General features: G+C 45.0%; 1 protein-coding gene across 1 annotated transcript in view; it reads right to left on the bottom strand.

The window, feature by feature from the left end:
- Positions 1 to 3,574: 3,574 nt before the first annotated feature.
- LOC134436616 (regulating synaptic membrane exocytosis protein 2-like) overlaps positions 3,575 to 19,100 on the bottom strand; it is a 165,722-nt gene continuing 150,196 nt past the window's right edge. Inside the window, exons 25-29 of the mRNA XM_063185919.1 lie at positions 9,126 to 9,267; positions 7,943 to 8,055; positions 7,032 to 7,133; positions 6,592 to 6,731; positions 3,575 to 3,946 (exon numbers count right to left, since the gene is read on the bottom strand). Of these exons, the coding sequence (XP_063041989.1) occupies positions 3,719 to 3,946; positions 6,592 to 6,731; positions 7,032 to 7,133; positions 7,943 to 8,055; positions 9,126 to 9,267 (725 nt within the window). The 3' untranslated portion in view covers positions 3,575 to 3,718. The remainder of the gene's footprint in view (positions 3,947 to 6,591; positions 6,732 to 7,031; positions 7,134 to 7,942; positions 8,056 to 9,125; positions 9,268 to 19,100) is intronic.

Raw genomic sequence — 19,100 nt, 5'->3', positions numbered from 1 at the left:
AATCATTGTGTCAAAGTTACATTTCTGTAATGCTTTCCTATGAAAAGATCTACTCACAAATCTGCAAACACTGTGAGGGGTGTACTCACTTTCGTGATATACTGTATTTGGTACAAAAACAGGTGCAATTCATAACTGTGTAGAGTTAAGCAAACCGTATTGGGTTTGCAATGTATCCACACACAGGTTTGCTGACGAGGTTGTTTTATTCGTGTGAAGCCAAAGCCAAACTAAAAAAAAACTGCTTTAGCGATCAGAAAAACTGCAACAAACTCACTTAACAAACATAGACATTTAAAAAAGTAACAATCTATCTATATTATTCATGCAGGGTTAAAAAACATCCCCTATCCCACAAATCTATAATGTTGAATTGTGTGTGCACCTACTTATTTAAAATTGTTTCAATTGTTGTATTGGATTAACTATTTCTTCAAAATAAAAAATAATAAATTCAACAGTGATTAATATTGAAGCAGAGACTTCACAACTTAGTATATAGTGCCACCATGTGGCTACATAAGTTTTCAAAAAAGAGATCAAAGCCAATGCTGTAGGCCTACCTCAATCACTCACACAAAAAAATCAGAGAAGACACAGAAGTAGTAAATGTATTTTATTTTCTCAAAACAAGAAACAATTAAAAATTCATATTGTGTGGCATTTTTCTCAATCCCATGAGACATACAACAAGTGTCCTTCCTCCCTTGACACGCAGTGCCGTTTCACTTGCTACCCAACACATTCACTCCTCACATCATGTCCATCTATGGCTCTGTACCATGGGATCCCATATAGATTTTTTTTTGTACATTTTATACATTTATTTATAACAATATTAAAATAAAATATACTTGCAACCTTACATATTTTTTCTCCTAGTCAGTCTCCATTAAATATAAAATGTTCTTTACTCTCATTTTTCCTTTTTTTTTAAATCCGTTATGACAACCAGGAGGTGGAATGTTGTGTTGAATGTCTGAAACCTTCAGCCATGTAAACCCCAACTAAATCTGTGGTTGATTAAAATCGGAATATTTGAGGGAGGGGTGGGGGTGTGTGGGGGGATGTGTGCTTGAGAGTGTGTGGGTGTGTATGTGATTACCTGTAAGTTGTAGATATATGGGTGTGTGCATGTGTGCATACGTGTGTGTGTGTTTTGTTGGGCAGGGGCAAGAGTTGTTGGACTTTGAGTTCTCATGCAACTGTACAAGAAACTGCAAAAAAATCTCCCAAACAAATCCCCTTATCAAAACATGCTGAACTGCCTGAAAAAAGAAAAGGGATTAAAAGTCAAATAAAATACAGTACGTTCTCAGGCCATGGTTCCAATCCCCAATTTCCCCCCCCTCATCATGCTTGGTCGCCATGAACGGGGACGGTTGATGCCTCCAAAAACAAACAAAGGGGGCTCTGAAGGTTACAGGACAACATGACAATCTGCACTTCCAACCACAAGAGGGCGCTGTGACAGCTACTATTACTCAGCTTTTCTTTTTTTTTAATGGCCGTTGAAAAGGAAAATTAAAAATGTACAGCTTTGCACGCCATGGTTCACCTTAAGGCCAGTGTATCGTCTGCCACAATGATACAGAATGTACATTTATGTATCGTTTCTTATACTCGGTTTTGTAATCATTTCAGCCCCATACTAGGCTTTTTTTCTGTTGTATTAGAAAAAGAAACACAAGATAGAAACAATCCCCAGGCTGCAGTGCCGTAAGTTATCTGTAAAAAAAACACAGACGTAATGGTGGAAAGGTTTGACAGTTAACATCTTACATCATATTGCATTCACTCTCCTTGATAACCATGCACTGTTGAAGTATTGTCTTTTTTTTAGTATTACAAAACAACAGAAACGAGAATTGAAAATGGCTGTTTTTGTCTTTTGTTCTTTTTTCCGTTTCTTTTCATTTTTCTTTCTCTTTTGCAAGTGGCAGCCTCAAGGAAAGAAAAAACAATATTCTTTCATATTCTTGTCGTCAGCATAGCTGACTTCATCCATGCAAAAAGAAAGAAAAGAGAAAAGGGAAAGGAAAAAAGGAGAAACAAAAAAGAATCCAAAATAAATGAAACATGTTTTTTTTTTGTTTAAAATGGAATTTCATAAAGTACATCAACAAAGTAAGTCATCGTGGGACAGAAGAGGGGACTGCTCCACGTTTGGTGGTCTGAGATGACACTGGAATGACGGTGGCTGCAGTGCCACCACAGGCTCAAGACCTCTCTCTCCAAGGGGATCGACCGTCACACTCATATACGCTTTAGAAGGGCAGTGTGTCTGTGTACCTATCGGTGTGCATATCTCTGGTTTATACGTATGTGTGTGTGTGTGTGTATGTGTTGGTGTTTGTGAGGGGGGAGGAGAATGCTTTGTTGTGTAGCTGTTGGTCTTCAGTAAGAGTGTGTGTGTATGTGTGTGTGTGTCTGTGTGTGTGTGTGTATATCCATGCCTGCGTGCGTGCGTGTGTGTCTGTGTGTAGTCTTCCATCTTCTTGCCACGACTTCCATTTAGTGAATTGTCTACAACATTTTAAATACTTTTTTTCTGTCTTCATCTTTACTCGTCAAAACTGGGCTTTTTTTTTTTAAACGTGTTGCTTCACTTGCATCACTGCTACAGGGGGTGAGGGGGGCATGGACACCCCCTCTGAAAGCAACACAAGACAATAAAAGGGAACTGTTCCTTTTTTTGTCCAAACTGGGCTTCTGTAGAACTCATTCATCTGTCAGTTCTCTTCAGTAGTACATTTGTTTTGTGTGTGTGTGTTTTGTTTATTTGTTTTAGTTATTGTTCTTTCTTTTTCGTGTCTTTTTTTTAGTTTGCTTGTTTCTATGTTTTATTTTTGTGATCTTTTTTTTTTTTTGCTGCTTCTGCGACTTGTGACTAGACCTGACGATATCTAGCGAGTGCAGAGTTCCAGAGAGAGCAGCAGCCCCTGTCTGTCAGGTGCACCAGAGCGCCGTACTTCTTTTCCAGCACCCTCCACCACCACATATGAAGAGGGAGAGGAGGTGTGTGTGTGTGTGTGTGTGTGTCTTCGTCTTCTCTTCCCCCTCATCACCTCCATTTTTCTGTTTTTTTGGGGTTTTCCTCCGGAGTGGTTGCACTTGGCGGGAGGGCAGCACTCTGGTTATGTCTGTTTTTGTTTCTTCTTTTTTTATACTGTATATTCAAGTCTTTTTTTGGTCTCCATTGGCGGGAATGCCTTCGTCAGGTGGCAGCAGGGTCCCCCCGCCCCCCTTCCCAGATGTACACCCCCCCTCCCCTCCTCCACCTCCCACCTATTTTTTTCCCTCCCCATATCCCCCTCACACAGGCTCACAGGAAACACGACATCAAAGCATGCAGTGTGAGCGGGGCGGGGCAGGGCTGGGGCTGTGGCGGGCGTGGGCGGGGTGCTGTGGGGGGCGTGGGTGTCTGGTCGAGGAGGGGTGGGGCCCTGGTAGGGGGGTTGTGGGTACATATGGGGGTGGGGGGTGGATTTAGCACGTGGCACAACCCCTACCGGGACTGTCTCACACCCCCCCCTCCCTCCCTTCCTCCCCCTGCCTGGTCTGACCGTCCCTCCATCCTCCCGCCAGCTGGGTGCTGCTGCTGCTGCGTGTTGCTATGGCAACATCACAAACCATCACTGAGTCCCAGCTCCTTTTATTCACGTGTTCGTTCGTTCGTTCGTTCGTTTGGTGTCCGTGATGCTAGGCTAACGCTAGGCTACGAGCGGGCCTTGGAGCCGGAGGGCGCCGGCGACGCTGACCCCCCCTCCCCCAGGGCCGCCTTGCTGGTCAGCGGGGCCAGCGTGGGGTCCACCAGCGAGGTGGGCGGGAACAGCTTGTACCAGCCAATCACCATGTTGGTCAGCTCCAGGTCGTCCAACAGGATCTGGGCGGCGCCCATGAAGGACTTGTGGTCCATGCGGCCGTAGTCTCCCCACACGATGATCTGAGAGAGAGAGAGAGAGAGAGAGAGAGAGAGAGAGAGAGTAAAACATAAGAACACATAGGAGTTTTTTTCCCCTTGGTTTGGTTATGGCACCGTGGAGATTAGCAGAAAGCTGGCAATTTTCTCAGGAGAGGGGGCTTCGTCCCCTTTTTCTGCAAAGTATGTCCATCTTGGAATAGCCTTAATGATGAACCCACCTATTAAGACTTTGCCCTCAGGGTATGTATTGAGTCTATTACGGATAGTGGGTGATGCTGTAAGACTTTACCCTGAGGCAGGGGTGGGGAACCTTTTTCATTCGAAGGGCCACTTCAAATTCATCCGAGGGCCGTAAAAGTCCTCTGAGGGACGCATGGGCGTAGATTTGGGTAGGGACGGTCGTGACATGTCACAACCAATATTCAAGGGATATAAAATAGTCCCGACCATTTTTTGACATGAAAAATTAAATAGACCTAACTGATCGAAAATCTACATTGATTAAGTTAATATTTCGATAAACTATGCAGTGGTAGCATTCATTTAAAAACATTTTAAATTGGCTAGTTAGTGAGCTATGATGCAACAAGCGGCCAGGAGGAAGCAGTACGTGGTCCACGCTGGTGGTGCTGAAAAGTGAACGCATCTGTTTCGTATTGGAATTAAACTCAAACGGCATAGGCCTACGTATTTTCTTCTGAATTTGACATTTATTATGAGCCTCAGAGATACCAAAAAGAAAAGGACGACTGGCATAAGAAGTAGGCCTAGGCTATGCTACCTCAACAGTAAGCCGACAGCCCCATAAGATTTCATGCATGTGTTGTATTGTTCGGTGTTTAGGTAAGATAAGCGTTATCCTCCTACCCTCCCTTTTCTTTTTCGAGTGCAAGTTTTAACGGTCTCGGTGTAGCCATCAATTAAGCCCTTGCAGATGCAAATAAACATGGGAATGAATGAATGAGAGAGTCATGGGAAGATGCTGGAGATGCTGCCGTTTGAAATAGTTGCTGTAGCCTGGTGGCTATCCACACACCTCACACAATACATGCCATAATTGCAAAACATTCCGACTGTCAAACTACTAGCTAAATGCGATTTATGTTTGCTCATTTCGGTTGCCGGTTGCCGCCTGTTGTAAAAAGTTTCAAGTTGTGATTCCTCTGACATTCTGAGAATAAAAGTCGGGTTTTATATATTGTCAGGCAAAAAGGGTCGTTTATTCTCCCAGGACAAAGGGGCTCGGTCTTGATGGAGCTTGACTGTTTTTACAGAAAGGAGCCCGAGAGTAGCCTGTCCTACGTCTTTAAAGGAGCCGCTGCCCTTTTAAAGTCAGCTACAGAATTATATTCTCTCTCTCTCTCTCTCTCTCTCTCTCTCTCTCTCTCTCTCTCTCTCTAGGCCCATTAGAAATGCTTAGTCGTTGAAGCAATTTTGTTTAAATAAATGTTAAATAGAATTATCTGTGTTTAACATGTACCACTTGTATAGAACTTTTCATTTTGGGAAACGATATGAACCCTAGTCTAATGTGCCACCTGGTTAAAGAAACAGTCTTCCTTACTTATAGGCCCTAGTCATTATTTCGGTAGGGGGCATAGGCCTATATTGAATGAGCCTAGATTAATTTCATAATACCAGTCAGATTAATCTAGATAAAGAATCTATGCAATTTTTTATTTTTTTGGTTGAAGTTGTCCCTACCAAAGCTCAAGCCAAACCTACGCCCTTGGAGGGCCGTACTATGAACACAAACCAGGATTTTCCCCTTCACTTTTGGACTATATTGAAGGCAGCCACCTTTTAAACAAACACCACCTGCTCTAGGTTTCCTTAATATAACTTAATTCTATTACAAATGCATTTTCTAAGATTCCTTTACAAAATATGTCATATTTCGTGTGAAGCTGACTAACATTAAACCTATATTGGGGGCCGGACCAAAACGGCCTCAAGAGCCGCAAACGGCCCTCGAAACATAGGTTCCCCACCCCTGCCCTAAGGATATGCATTGGGCCTATTATGGATAGGGGGGGTTATGGTGTGCAGTGCTGTGCCCACCTGTAGGAGCTCTGTATGGAGCTCTCCTCAACTTATTCACTGTCATATCTCTGGGTGACGTTGTGCTGTGATGTGCTGTGTCCACCTGTAGGACCTTGCCCTCAGGACATGCATTGAGCCTATCATGGATAGTGTGTAGGCCACAGTGTTGGCAGATGGAAAATGCTAAATTATCGTACCAAAACCTCAAAACTATCGTGTATGGGGGCTTTTTGGGAGGAAATTATCGTACAAGAGACCCAAATTGTTGTTTCAAGGCATCTAAATGAACTGAATGACAACTTTGAAGTTATCGTACATCATGTTTTTTTGATCGTACAGAGGACAAAATGGTCAAAATTATGGTACAAATACAATAATTGTCATACATCTAGCAACACGGGTAGGCCATCTCTATGGGTGATGTTGTGCTGTGCTGTGCTGTGCTGTGCTGTGCTGTGCTGTGCTGTGCTGGGCTGTGCTGTGCTGTGCAGTGCAGTGCTGTGCTGTGCTGTGCAGTGCAGTGCTGTGCTGTGCTGTGCAGTGCTGTGCAGTGCAGTGCAGTGCTGTGCAGTGCAGTGCTGTGCTGTGCTGTGCTGTGCTGTGCTGTGCTGTGCTGTGCCCACCTGCAGGACCTTGCCCTCGGGGCTCTCCTCGAACTGCAGCTGCTGCTGGTAGAGGGGGTCCAGCGTCTTCCTGGCCAACCGCGTCTTCTTCTTGTTGACGCACTTGCCGTTGTCCAGCAGGTACACCTTCACATAGGGGGCTAGTAGGGGGCAGCACAGCGAACACAGGGGACAGAAAAGAATACAGTCAATCATGTGACACAGAGAAATGTGACGGACTAAAGATAGCAGTGCACTCTGTCTGTCTCTCTCTCTCTGTATATATTTTGTAATGTTGTCATTTTGCACTTGGTGGCTCAAGTGTCAAGTGATTCAGCCACAAACTAATCCATCCATCCATCCATCCATCCATCCATCCATCCATCCATCCATCCATCCATCCATCCATCCATCCATGCTCTGCTTAATGATTGAGTAATAAGTGTATGACTTCTTCTCACCGGGCGTTTGCTTGTTGCCTGGCTTGCCCACCAGGCCCCGGGCTCTGATCACCTCCACATCCAGACGCTCCTTCCTGTGCACCATGCCGATCTGGATGTCTCCTGCACATACGCACGCACGCACGCACGCACGCACGCACGCACGCACGCATGCACGCACACACACACACACACACACACACACACACACACACACACACACACACACACACACGCACACACACACACACAAACCAAAAACAAATACACACCAACATCAGACACGTACTAGTATTCGTCTTAGTATTAGTAGCAGTATTAGTAGTAGTAGTAGTAGTAGTAGTAGTACTGTAGTAGCAGTAGTAGACAGTGCCATGTTTCTCTATGCCTCTGTGCCTCAGTCTACATGCCGCTGTTTTGCCACTACGGTCTCTTGTTTCATCTTATTTGATCTTACAATGTCCTTCGACAACTTCAAAATGCTTCAAATAAAAACATATCTATGCATTTTTTACGCATTATTATCTATTCATAATGTTTCACTGACATAGTCTACCAGACTTGAAATGCTTCGTTTTGTATTATATTGTTAGGCTAACAACTTTCTCCTTCTTTAAAGTGTAGAAGAGTAGAATATAGTGAACATTACTGTAAAGCACACACACACATCTATTTGGTCATGGTGTAGTATAGAATGAGAAAGACACGGGAATGCCCAGGTCATAAAAAAGACAGTATGTTCAGCCAGAACTGAAACTCCCTGAGAAACGCTTGTAAAAATGTCTTTACCTCCCCAGCCCACGTTAAATAATAATAATAATAGGCTATTAAAGAGACATGAGGTTTGTGGCGTGCTATTAACTAGAGATATGGAGTGTTTATGTATGTGGAGTCCGACTGGCGTCTGTCTGAGAGCCAGGGTGATGACTTACCCATAGGGGGCGTGGCCAGCGTTTGTCTCCCGGCGAGCTGGGCGGGGCCTAGTCCATCCAGGAACTCAGTGAACTGGCTGTCAGACGAAATCTTCACCCCAGGGAAGATGAGGCTGTGGAGACAAGACGTATTTTTTTTTAGAAAGTGCTCTGACTCCAAACTTTACAAGATCTTCAGGTGCTAGCGAACAGATTCGTACACTTTTTTTTAGAAAAGCCGCACTCTGGAGTGTAGTTCTAATATTTTGTTTTAATGGGTTAGCATGACAGACAGACATTTCGGCCTAAGCCTTCTTCAGCGTCTCATAACGGCAAATATACAAAAATTACAAAATAGTTCAACGCTGTACAATGCAATACTAAACATAACGATGCAGGTTTTGAGACTTCCATGGCCGTTATTGTCAACTATTGGGTTGTTCACATCTTGAGACACAACTCTGCAACAACAGCTCATGTCACTGTTGTGTGAAGCTGGTACATTCACTAACAGCGCAGCATATTTTACATACATGGACTGAATGTTCTTCAATATAAACTAATCATTTTATTCATACAGTACAATAGCCACATCGGCTGTGGTAGCACCACCTGACTACTACTAAAAACGTCAATGACCCTACTGCCTATACAAAACAAGACAGCGGATCCATACTGGCGCATAATGGTGCAAAGCGAGCCAATAGGAAATAAGGAAGCCATGAATACAGCAAAGCAAGAGGATGATTGACTATACAGAAGATGGGCTATGCTGTATACTACATTATACTAATATATGGGCTATGCCTTTTAGGACATTATGTAGTAATAATAATAATAATAATAATACTTTCGTTTTATATAGCGCCTTTCAAAACACCCAAGGACGCTTCACAGAGTGTTGTGTTGGAGAGTGTGAGTGTGTGTGCGCGTCAGTGTATGAGCATGTGTGTGAATGCGTGAAAGTGCTTGTGGAACTAGCAGCCATAAGCCTCCAGGAAGAGATGTGTCTTAAGGTGTTGCTTAAACATGGCCAGTGAAGGGGCATTTTGGATGTGGTCGGGCAGATTGTTCCAAAGAATGGGAGCAGCAACATGGCTTAACATTTCACCAGCAGATTAGTGGATCTCTATTGGATAGATAGCAGGTCTGAACTGATGGACTTCTGATATGCAATGAAGAAATCTGTCTGCCTGTGTCTTACTTTCCGGGTTTGGCCTTCTCGGTATCATCAGTGGACTCCCGGCTGGGCTGCCGCGTCATGCGGCTCTTAAACTCGACGGCCAGGCCCGTCTCAACACTCCTCTGGATCGGCAGGCGGATCGCCTTCTTCTTCTTCTCCTCCTCTGTGAGAGAGAAAGAGAGAGAGAGAGATGTAGACAGAGAGGTGAAGAAGGAGAGATAGAGGAAGGGTAGAGCGAGAAAGAATAGATTGGAGGTGAGGAGAGTTGGGGTGAGAGAGAGGAAGACAGAGATAGAGTGAGAGAGAGAGAAGTAAAGAGGGAGACATAGAGGAAGGGTAGAGAGAGAGAGAGAGAATGAGGGGAAAAGAAAAAGAGGTTATTGTAAAACTGCTGAGTGCAACAGTTGGACTCACACCAAACAGGCCAGCCAATCGTAATTTATGCTTTCATCAGCCAACTTGTTTTTTTTTTTTTTGGGGGGGGGGGGGTATGCGATCGATGGCCACCGCTTGGCTGTTATTCATTAGTGATGATGACGGCGCTGGGCTGGCTGGCCGATTGCTCGTCTGAGTCTGAATCAGCCTTGTACATACAGGCTCTGACCACAAGGGGGCAGTGCACAGGTACCGAGCTGCTGGAGCCCAGGCATAGTAGTAGCAGGCCAGCAAGCCTGTACGGCGCCTTGACTTGTTCAGCTGATGAGAGGTGACAACCAGCTTTTCCCCCAAACCAGCCCGGCTGCCGCTAATCTAAATCCCATCAGTAGGTGTGTCTCGATTCGACCAGAGCGAGTCCAGGGTGACAGGGAATGGAGAAGAAACGGAAGGTTTACGGGAATAATTGTTTGCATAATTCTTATGCCGCGTAGACAACGCTTAAGAATAATTGAGAAAAATTTTTCCAGCAATATTAGCCAGCCTGTATCATATTTTCACGAGATTGTGACAGTCAGAATGATAATAGCAAGAGTATTCGGTGTGTTTGGGGAGGGAGAGAGAGAGAGAGAGAGAGAGAGAGAGAGAGAGAGAGAGAGAGAGAGAGAGAGAGAGAGAGATAAAGAGAGATAGAGATAGAGACAGAGAGAGAGAGAGAGAGAGAGAGAGAGAGAGAGAGAGAGAGAGAGAGAGAGAGAGAGAGTATGTAAAGTGTGTGCTTGTGTGTGTATGCACAGTATGCGTGCGTGTGCGTGCGTGTATTAAGCATTTGAGTGACCTACAGCCCCTTGCTGTCATATCCAATTTACTACACCGCACAACACACTGATTGGCCTGATATCAACAGCCAAATGTGGACGGCAAAGTCTTTGGACTCATACATTTCCAGACATAACACCAAGTCAGTCAGCATGTGTTTTTCCTCTATTGGTGTATGTGAGTGCATTAACATCAGGAGATCACTTGTCTGAATTAAATCAGCCTGAGCTGCAGACAGTCCTTTTATTGCAGTGGTTCCCAACCCGGGGGCCGGGACCCTAAGGGGGCCGCGGAGAGATGGGACTGTTTGCATAAAACCTTGAATATATGGTTTCATGTAATATAATCATTCTATGAACGGTATTAACTTCTATGGTTACTAATACATTTATTTATGTTTCCTGTGATGTTGCAAATGTTTCACTTTAAGACACATCAATATTAAGGGGAAAAACGTTTGGCCTTTGGAATATGGGAGAGAGAGGGGTCGCAAAAACTTTTTTAATGTCCAAAAGGTGGTCCCTGCAGAAAAAGCTTGAGAACCGCTACTCTAACTAACACAGGCAACGCAGCAATCTCAGTCGCATGCCAAGGTCACCTGATCTAAAGCACATGTGTTCAGATCTTACGTTCATTTCGCCACCCACCCCCGCCACACTCTTTTTTTGTAAGCTTAGATTTTATCATATATCAGGAGCCCATTTTTTTGCAGCTGCAGATTTAATGACTTCAAATCACGAAGCTGCCCTTGAGAACATTTTTTTTCTCCCTTCATTTTTGTTGCTTGGCGATAGTGCCACGGTAGATACAATTCCTTCACCACAACATCTATGACGTTGTGGTGAAGGAATTGTATCTAATACCTTTAAGGCACTCAAGGAGCGAAGGGTTTTTTAGCATAAAACGCAGACTGAGAAGAGAAAAAAACATCTACTAATTCTCTGTTGTTAACAACTTGTGATTCTTTACATTACCTTCACTAAGCTAAATGAGGATCTTCACAAAATCATCTCAACTGTCAGTTGATCTAGCATCATAAACTCCAAAACTCTGATGCACAACAACCATGTGAAAGCAGGGCTGCCACCTCTGTCTGAAAAAAATAAACAGCAACCCAAGTGACTCTTTTTCTTGGAGAATCAAGTCCATTTGGAGCGCTACCTGGAACTGGTTCTTTTAGAGATGGTGCTCTTTGGTGACAGAATTTGTTCGTTTTACAAGTAATAGGATACCAAGGCACTTATCTTCTTTGCAATTAAAATGCCTTTATTTTAATTGGCACAGCATGATTTAAAACACTTTGACGCATTTTCAAATTAAGTCTTTGTCAGGAAGTGAGCAGTCACTGTTCTGTGGCAAACTGAATGAAAAGACATCAATTCTACGAGTGTTCTCAGGTGTCCTGACAAGGGCTTTATACCAAAACGTATCAAAGGGTTTTAAATAATGCGGTGCCCATTAAAAACAAAGGGCATTTTAGCGGCAAAGAAGATGAGTGCCTCGGCATCCTACTACTTTTAAACTGAATCTTTTTCTTTCTCCTCAGTGTCCTTCATTCAATGTCCAGGAAAAACGATCCCCAAGGACAAACCGTAAAAACAACAGGTCATTCAGGTAAACAGGGGACAAGTGGCAACGCTATGTGAAAGTAAGTGTATGCTTTCAATCATGCTACACCAGTGGTTCTCAACCTTTTTTGAACAAACGCCCCCTTGACCTCCTCATAAGCCTCCCAACGCCCGGTGGCCTCATCATAAGCCTGCCAATGCCCCCTTAGTATTGAAAAATAAAATAGACTAATGCCCCCCTATGGTGACTACGCCCCCCTGGGGGGCTGTAGCGTCCCCGCTGAGAAACAGTACACTACACAATACACTCCAGAGACCGAACTAAGACGGACATAAGTGACAAAGGCAAATATTCCGCCACAAATTCTCTCAAAGTGTTAAATGAACACTGCACTTTTTCACTAACTGTGTGTACACACATCCACACATCCTCTATACGAGCAGATCCCATCTGTTTCCAAGGTCAAAAGAGAAGGCACACCCTCCTAGCCAGTCTAGCCTCGCCACAGCACACCACCTGTCCACTTGCCAACAAACGCCCATTACTCAGCCGGGTGCACCGTTGCCACGACAGCCAGGCAGACAGCTAGTGTATATGGCCAATATCTTAAAACGGTATGCAGACATTTTTTTTAATACCATTACAACAAGACTAGGGTGAGTGACTACACTCAGTTTCAGCAGATTTCTGTAACACTTACTTTTCAACAAATTCTGCACACTTAGACACAATACAGGCGAACACAAACACACACAGACACAAAGAAGCAGACACACATACTAACACAGACACACCCTTCAAAGGTGCCCTGTGTTAAGTGGCCAGACACAAACACACACACACACACACACATACACACACACACACACACACACACACACACACACACACACACACACACACACACACACACACACACACACACACACACACACACACATCAGGGGTCTTATCTGCAGGTTCATGAAAGCCGGTAGTGGTGTGCTGATCCGGCAAACTGAACGCAGTTAGCATCTGGTCAGTAGCTCACCTGTGCACCCCTCACTGAATTATACACAAGCACACACACGCACACACACACACACACACGCACGCACGCATCAGCGCTCCGTGTTGGCACCTGCATCTGCTCGGTGGACGTGTCTGGTGTCTGAGCTCACCTGCGCTCCCCTCGTCGAAAGAGGTCATGCAGGGGAAGTAGACGGCGAGCGCCTCGAAGGAGGCCGACAGGCTGAGCTTGCTCTGCGAGCGCTGGATCCGCAGGCCCGGCGTGGTGGCCGCGGCGCTGCTGTCGTGCCCTTGCCGTCCCATGGTCACGCTCTGGCTCCTGTGTCACCTCTTACTGCCACTAGCCGACCGTACACCGTCTCTCCGTTTGTGTGCGTTTCTTCAAAAAGCCTTCAAGAGTCTGTGGCGCGGCCTGACTGTTGTCGAAATTGTGACGGTGGCAATCTGAGCGTCGCCCTGTGCTTGCCTCTTGTCTCGTATCCACCTACGAGAGCGACGAGAGTGACTTGGTTTAACTGTCACTGCGACGGCGAGAGTCTCGCTCTGGGTCACCCCTCTTACTGTCACTAGGCTGTAGCCTGTAGACCGTAGAGTTTCTTCTTGTGTGTGTTGCTCTCTTCAGGAGTATCTTGCTGTCATCTCACTGCTGGCTGTCGGTCTTCTATTCTGGTTGTGCTACCACAGTAGCAAGCTGAGCGCCTCCTTGTGCCTTGCCTCCGTATCCACGACCTAGGATGATGAAAGCTACTTGGCTTCACTGTCACTGAGACGTCAGGAGTTAGACTGACCCTTTCGTTGCCTCTTGAAAATGTCTGTGATATATGTCCTTTTTTCAGCCTTTTCTGTCAAAAATGTGCTGTGCTAAGGGATGAATTTGCACTGCAAAAAAAGCTGTGTCTTCTCCCCCCCTTAAAATTAGCTGCAGTGCAAAGAGTCGAGGAGTCAAGGAGAATAAACAAGAGAACTTGCAGATGGAGACGAGAGCAGACGAGAGGCGAGACGAGAAACGAGAGGCTGAAAGAAGATGAGATGGTGCAAGACTGAGCCCGGTGAAGGTCTGCAGTGCTGGATGCTCTCTGGACCTCTCTCTCTGCTCGTTTCTTTCTTTTTTTGCGCAGGGGAGCAAATCACTCACACTGGGGCTGCCAACACTGGCTCGCCGACAGATGGAGATGAAATGAGACGAGACAAGATGACAGGAGATTCAGCTTTCAGCATAGATGATTTGAGAGCAGTCTTGCTGGTCTTGTGACTCTCTCTTCCTCTTTCTTATTCTTCTCTCTCTATCATTCCCTCTCTCTCTCTCTCTTACACTCCCTCTTCCTCCTTCCTTCCGTCTGAGCCTCTGTCTACTCTGAGCGGCTCGGCTGCATCTCTCCGAGATACACTGCGCACAGGGAGGGGAGGGGGAGAACCGAGCGGAGCGGAGCAGTGTGTGTGTGTGTGTGTGCCTTGCGTACGCACAGAAGCTGTGGCCAATCAGCTGTAGTGCTGCAGAGAGGCAACTCAAATGGTTATCCAAGGGACCAAGCTCTACCTAGAGATAATAATGATTCTGGGCTTTAGCCCGCGCCTGTGCACGCGCGCACACACACACACACACACACACACACACACACACACACACACACACACACACACACACACACACACACACACACACACACACACACACACACCCACCAGAGAGGTACTGTGTGTATGATTCCAGGCGTTTGTGCTCGTGCACACACATACACGCAAATGCGCATACACAGAGACCAGGAAGGTATGTACAGACAGAAATACACATGCACACAGACACATCATTTGCAGACACGCAGACACACACACACACACATTGTAGTGCAACACACACACATTGTGGTGCAATACACACAGTGCATATAACCAGTTACCCCATGTGGATCTTCGTATATAAACACACAACCATTAAGAAATACAAAAGCAGAGAGGACATCCAGATACACACACTTAGTGAGTTGATTTAACATCATCTACAGTGTTTTGGACCACAGAGTACTCTCTAGGTGTTAAATTAACACTGCACTTTTAGCTTTTTCACTAAGTGTTGAATGAACGCTGCATTTTTACTGTGCACCTCCTATATACTGTATAAGACATACCCACAAAACATATGCTCTGCCAAAACCGTGTCAAGCAAATGCAGTCCCCATAGAGGCTTAATACTGTATGCACCTCGTCCTTGTGCAATACAATGCCCACAGCCCCACTCTACTCTCAGTTCTATGGCAACCAAAAGCCATCAGCATCCCTCCCAAGGTCATACTCCTCTCTCTACTTCAGGACAAGAGAGCCACCCGTGGAGAATGGCAGAAGACAAAAAAGGCAAATATATCAAAAAGATGAATCTATGAATCTATTTTAGCACAGCTTTTTTTGTTGGTGGATGCACAGCGTCACTTGATTTTTAAATTCACATCCCCCTGATTAAGTTCTTGACCTGATCCTTGGTGTTGTTTATGGTATTTAATTGTATGATGATGTTCTTATTTTATTTATTCATGATGTGTTTTTATATTTTTTTATAACCATATTTAGGGTCATTTTAACCTTTTATTGACCAATACACTTTACGTATGTCTGTCCTGTGGTATATTTTGTTGCTGTCTATATGTGCTTATGACTTGCTGCACACCTAATCGCCCCTTCTAGGGACAATAAAGTTGAAAGGTTGAAGTTGAAGTTGAAAGTTGATTTATTTTTCTAATAACTGTTTTTACGGCATTTCTAGCTCCGATGGTCCTCATGGATATATAGTGGGTATTTGTCTACCCCTTTTATCCAAGTAAAGAATAAACAGACGCATACTGTAGATATCACTGACTTCCTTCTCCTGTCTATTGGTTCACCTTCCAATTTATCATTTGGAGAAACAGGTTTAATATGCGATAATGCATATTAAGTAGAGATGCTTTGTTGATACAGAGGAAAATTAAGGTCAATACAACAGTACGTACACAAAGACATATTGCACAAATCCAACATATAAATCATTAGGCTCATTCGGAACCAATTTCTGTTGATTGACGATGATGATTGTCAGCGAGAACTCACAGTGCCTTTAAAGTTAACTACAAATTTGCACGAGACGATGAGATTGCACATGTTTGATCTAGGCAGCACATCACATGTGAAGTGTGGGGAGGGTCAAGTTGAACACTATTTCTGAACATCACGCAACATTTCCGGTGCAGAATGCACAGCTGTTTCTTTACCAATGCATGCAGTCGTTGCGCAATGTCGAATGAAAGCCAAAAAGTGAAAGCCCATTGGGAAACTCCAACTCCCATTGTCATTGTGACACAGCACTCCACAGCACACAAGTGAACACTGCACACTGCACACAATGAAATTGCATTTATGCCTCACCCGTGCAAGGGGGCAGCCCTCAGTGGCGCCCCATGGGGAGCAGTGCGGTGGGACGGTACCATGCTCAGGGTACCTCAGTCATGGAGGAGGATGGGGGAGAGCACTGGTTGATTACTCCCCCCACCAACCTGGCGGGTCGGGAGTCGAACCGGCAACCTCTGGTATGCAAGTCTGACGCCCTAACCGCTCACCCATGACTGCCCAACATTGTGCATCTGCACACAAACACAGTAACATTCACGTAGCATTCAAGGGCTGTCAATGCTACAGTACTGACAGGAACAGGAAAAAACCACGGACAGAACGTTTCTGACTTGAACTGCTGTGGGAGGGAGAAGACAAGCTAGCAAAGTTCAAGGATCTGACTTTGTTGTATGAAGTGATTCATTTCCATACAGCACGTCATTAGGGCTATACCCAGTGCCCTGGGGTAAAACTGAAATCAAAACAATGTCAGGGCCTCTTCAGAAACTGTTAGTCATCATGGATAACCTTAGACCACAGAAACACTTTCATGTCATATCACAGCTTTCATCTGGTAAGTGGGGTGATTACGATCCCAGACCAATGAGAGAGAGAGAGAGAGAGAGAGAGAGAGAGAGAGAGAGAGAGAGAGAGAGAGAGAGAGAGAGAGAGAGAGAGAGAATGGCAAACTATACTAAAGTAGTTTATGGCATGCAACATGGTCACATTATGGCATCCAATATGAGAGTGTTTATGTGCATGTTTTCGTGTGTGGGTACGTGTGTGTGAATGTGAAGGTGTATGAACATGCAATGTTATGTGTTTACTGTATGTGTGTCAATGTGTTTGGTGTGTGTGTGTGTGTGTGTGTGTGTGTGTGTGTGTGTGTGTATGCATTTATGTGTGTCAATGTATGTGCATGCGTACATATTTGTGAGTTTTTATGTGCGTATCTGTTTATGTGTGTTAGTGTATATTGTGTTTGTGTACCCGTGCCTCTGTATGTAGCTGTTTGTGTGTGTATATGCTTGCGTTAATGTTCATTGATGTGTGACAGTGAACTTTCTTAGCTCATTGCTACATGCAGTGGACTACCAACGTTTGCCTGAGTTGAACCACCTCTTCAAACACCTACACAAATAATACATTTGTTTTCTCTATCATCTGTTTGACAACGGCTGGGTAGTTTTGAGTATTCAACGACGTGCCAGTCGTCTGCAAGGACATGGGACAAGTCACGTTTTCAGTTTTGCTTGCACGATGCACGGACACCAGACAGACAGACAGACAGACACAGATGACGCAGACTCCCATAGTGTCCATAGTGGTAAGCAGGGCCACTGACAGCTTTTGCCGTACCCAGGACAAAGTTGTCTGAAAGGGCCCCCTCATCCAATACATACAATGCAATGAGGACCCAATTTTGGGCCCCTCTCCCCCTGGGCCCGGGACAAAAGACCCCTTTGCCCCCCTCCCTGGTGGTAAGCAACATACTGAGTGGTAAAGGAAGTGTCAGTGCAGTTCATGGTGGCTGACAGCTTTGACCAAGCCCGGGGCAAAATCATCTAAAAGGGCCCCTCCCTCCTCTCAATAAATACAATGCAAGTGTAACCCAATTCTGAGTCTCCCACTCTTCCTGGGCCTAATACAACATACCTGGTTGTGTGTGTCCCTGTTGACAGGCCAGAGTGAAATAACAATACAAATAAAAAATATGACTCTTTAACGCATCCCATTCCCTGTACTCACGTGCCTGTGAAAATGAGACCCCCGTGGCTACCTTCACACACAAAACGCCAACATTACGAGAAATGATTTCCTGCATTGAGTTGTTTATTGACATTATCTGGGGCTCAGCATCTTTAAAGCACGTAGGCACACAAAGCACATAGGCAAACATGATAAACAATGGCATGGGCAAAGAAAAATAAAAACATATTCAGACATGGGACAATGGCTTTGAGCATCCCTCCTGGGAATCTACTACGTCAATGGGACACGTGCTGCTGCATTTGCTTTTGTTGAGGTGACATGTCCAGATGAGCACGCGGCACGTGATGACACTTTTACAGTATTTTAACTTCCTGAGGGGAAAAAGGTAGTTGTTGTCTGACTCAACAAGCAATCAATTGGCAACAATACACAGTGGGCGATAATTTGGGTACCCCATTGAATGAATGCAGAGTACGATGACAGTCTATGGTGGGGTGAAGCATGACTGAAAATCATGAGCAGTCAAGAGGATAAGTGTTCACTTCACACGCAGTGTTGCCTTTGGTTGTACAATTAATTCAAATAACACCGAATGGAAGGTTAATTGCCTTATGTCAGGGGTTCTTGACTTATTCCAGCTTGACGCCCTCTTGAAACAAATGTTCGGGGCCCACCTCTGACCCAATAAACAATACAACTCAAGTAAAATAGTCTAATGGCAACACACACACACAGGTATTATTTTGACTAGAGATGCACCAGATCCTGATTTTTAGGATCCTGCCGGATACCGGATCCACTGCTTAAGATCCTGCCGGATCTGGGACCGGATACCGGATCCTATGAAAGGGTTGAAACACATAGCCTACTCGGATACGTGGGCCCTTTTATTACGTTGGCTCAAACTATTTTTTAGACTCATTGGCTTACTGCCACACTGCCTGCACTGGCCGCTTCCAAAGTTCTTTCACTCCATGCAGCAATTGGGGTTGTGAAAGACTGACTGAAAAACCTAGGCTAGAGATGCACCAGATCCTGATTTTTAGGTAACTGCCGGATACCGGATCCACTGCTTAAGATCCTGCCGGATCCGGATCCTGTGAAAAACCCTATTATCCTGCCGGATCCGGAACCAGATCTTGGATCCTGTGCATC

This window comes from Engraulis encrasicolus, chromosome 20 (assembly GCF_034702125.1).
Source record: "Engraulis encrasicolus isolate BLACKSEA-1 chromosome 20, IST_EnEncr_1.0, whole genome shotgun sequence".
NCBI lineage: Eukaryota > Metazoa > Chordata > Actinopteri > Clupeiformes > Engraulidae > Engraulis > Engraulis encrasicolus.
Note: the sequence above shows the minus strand (reverse complement) of the source record. Positions and strands in the feature narration are given on the sequence as shown.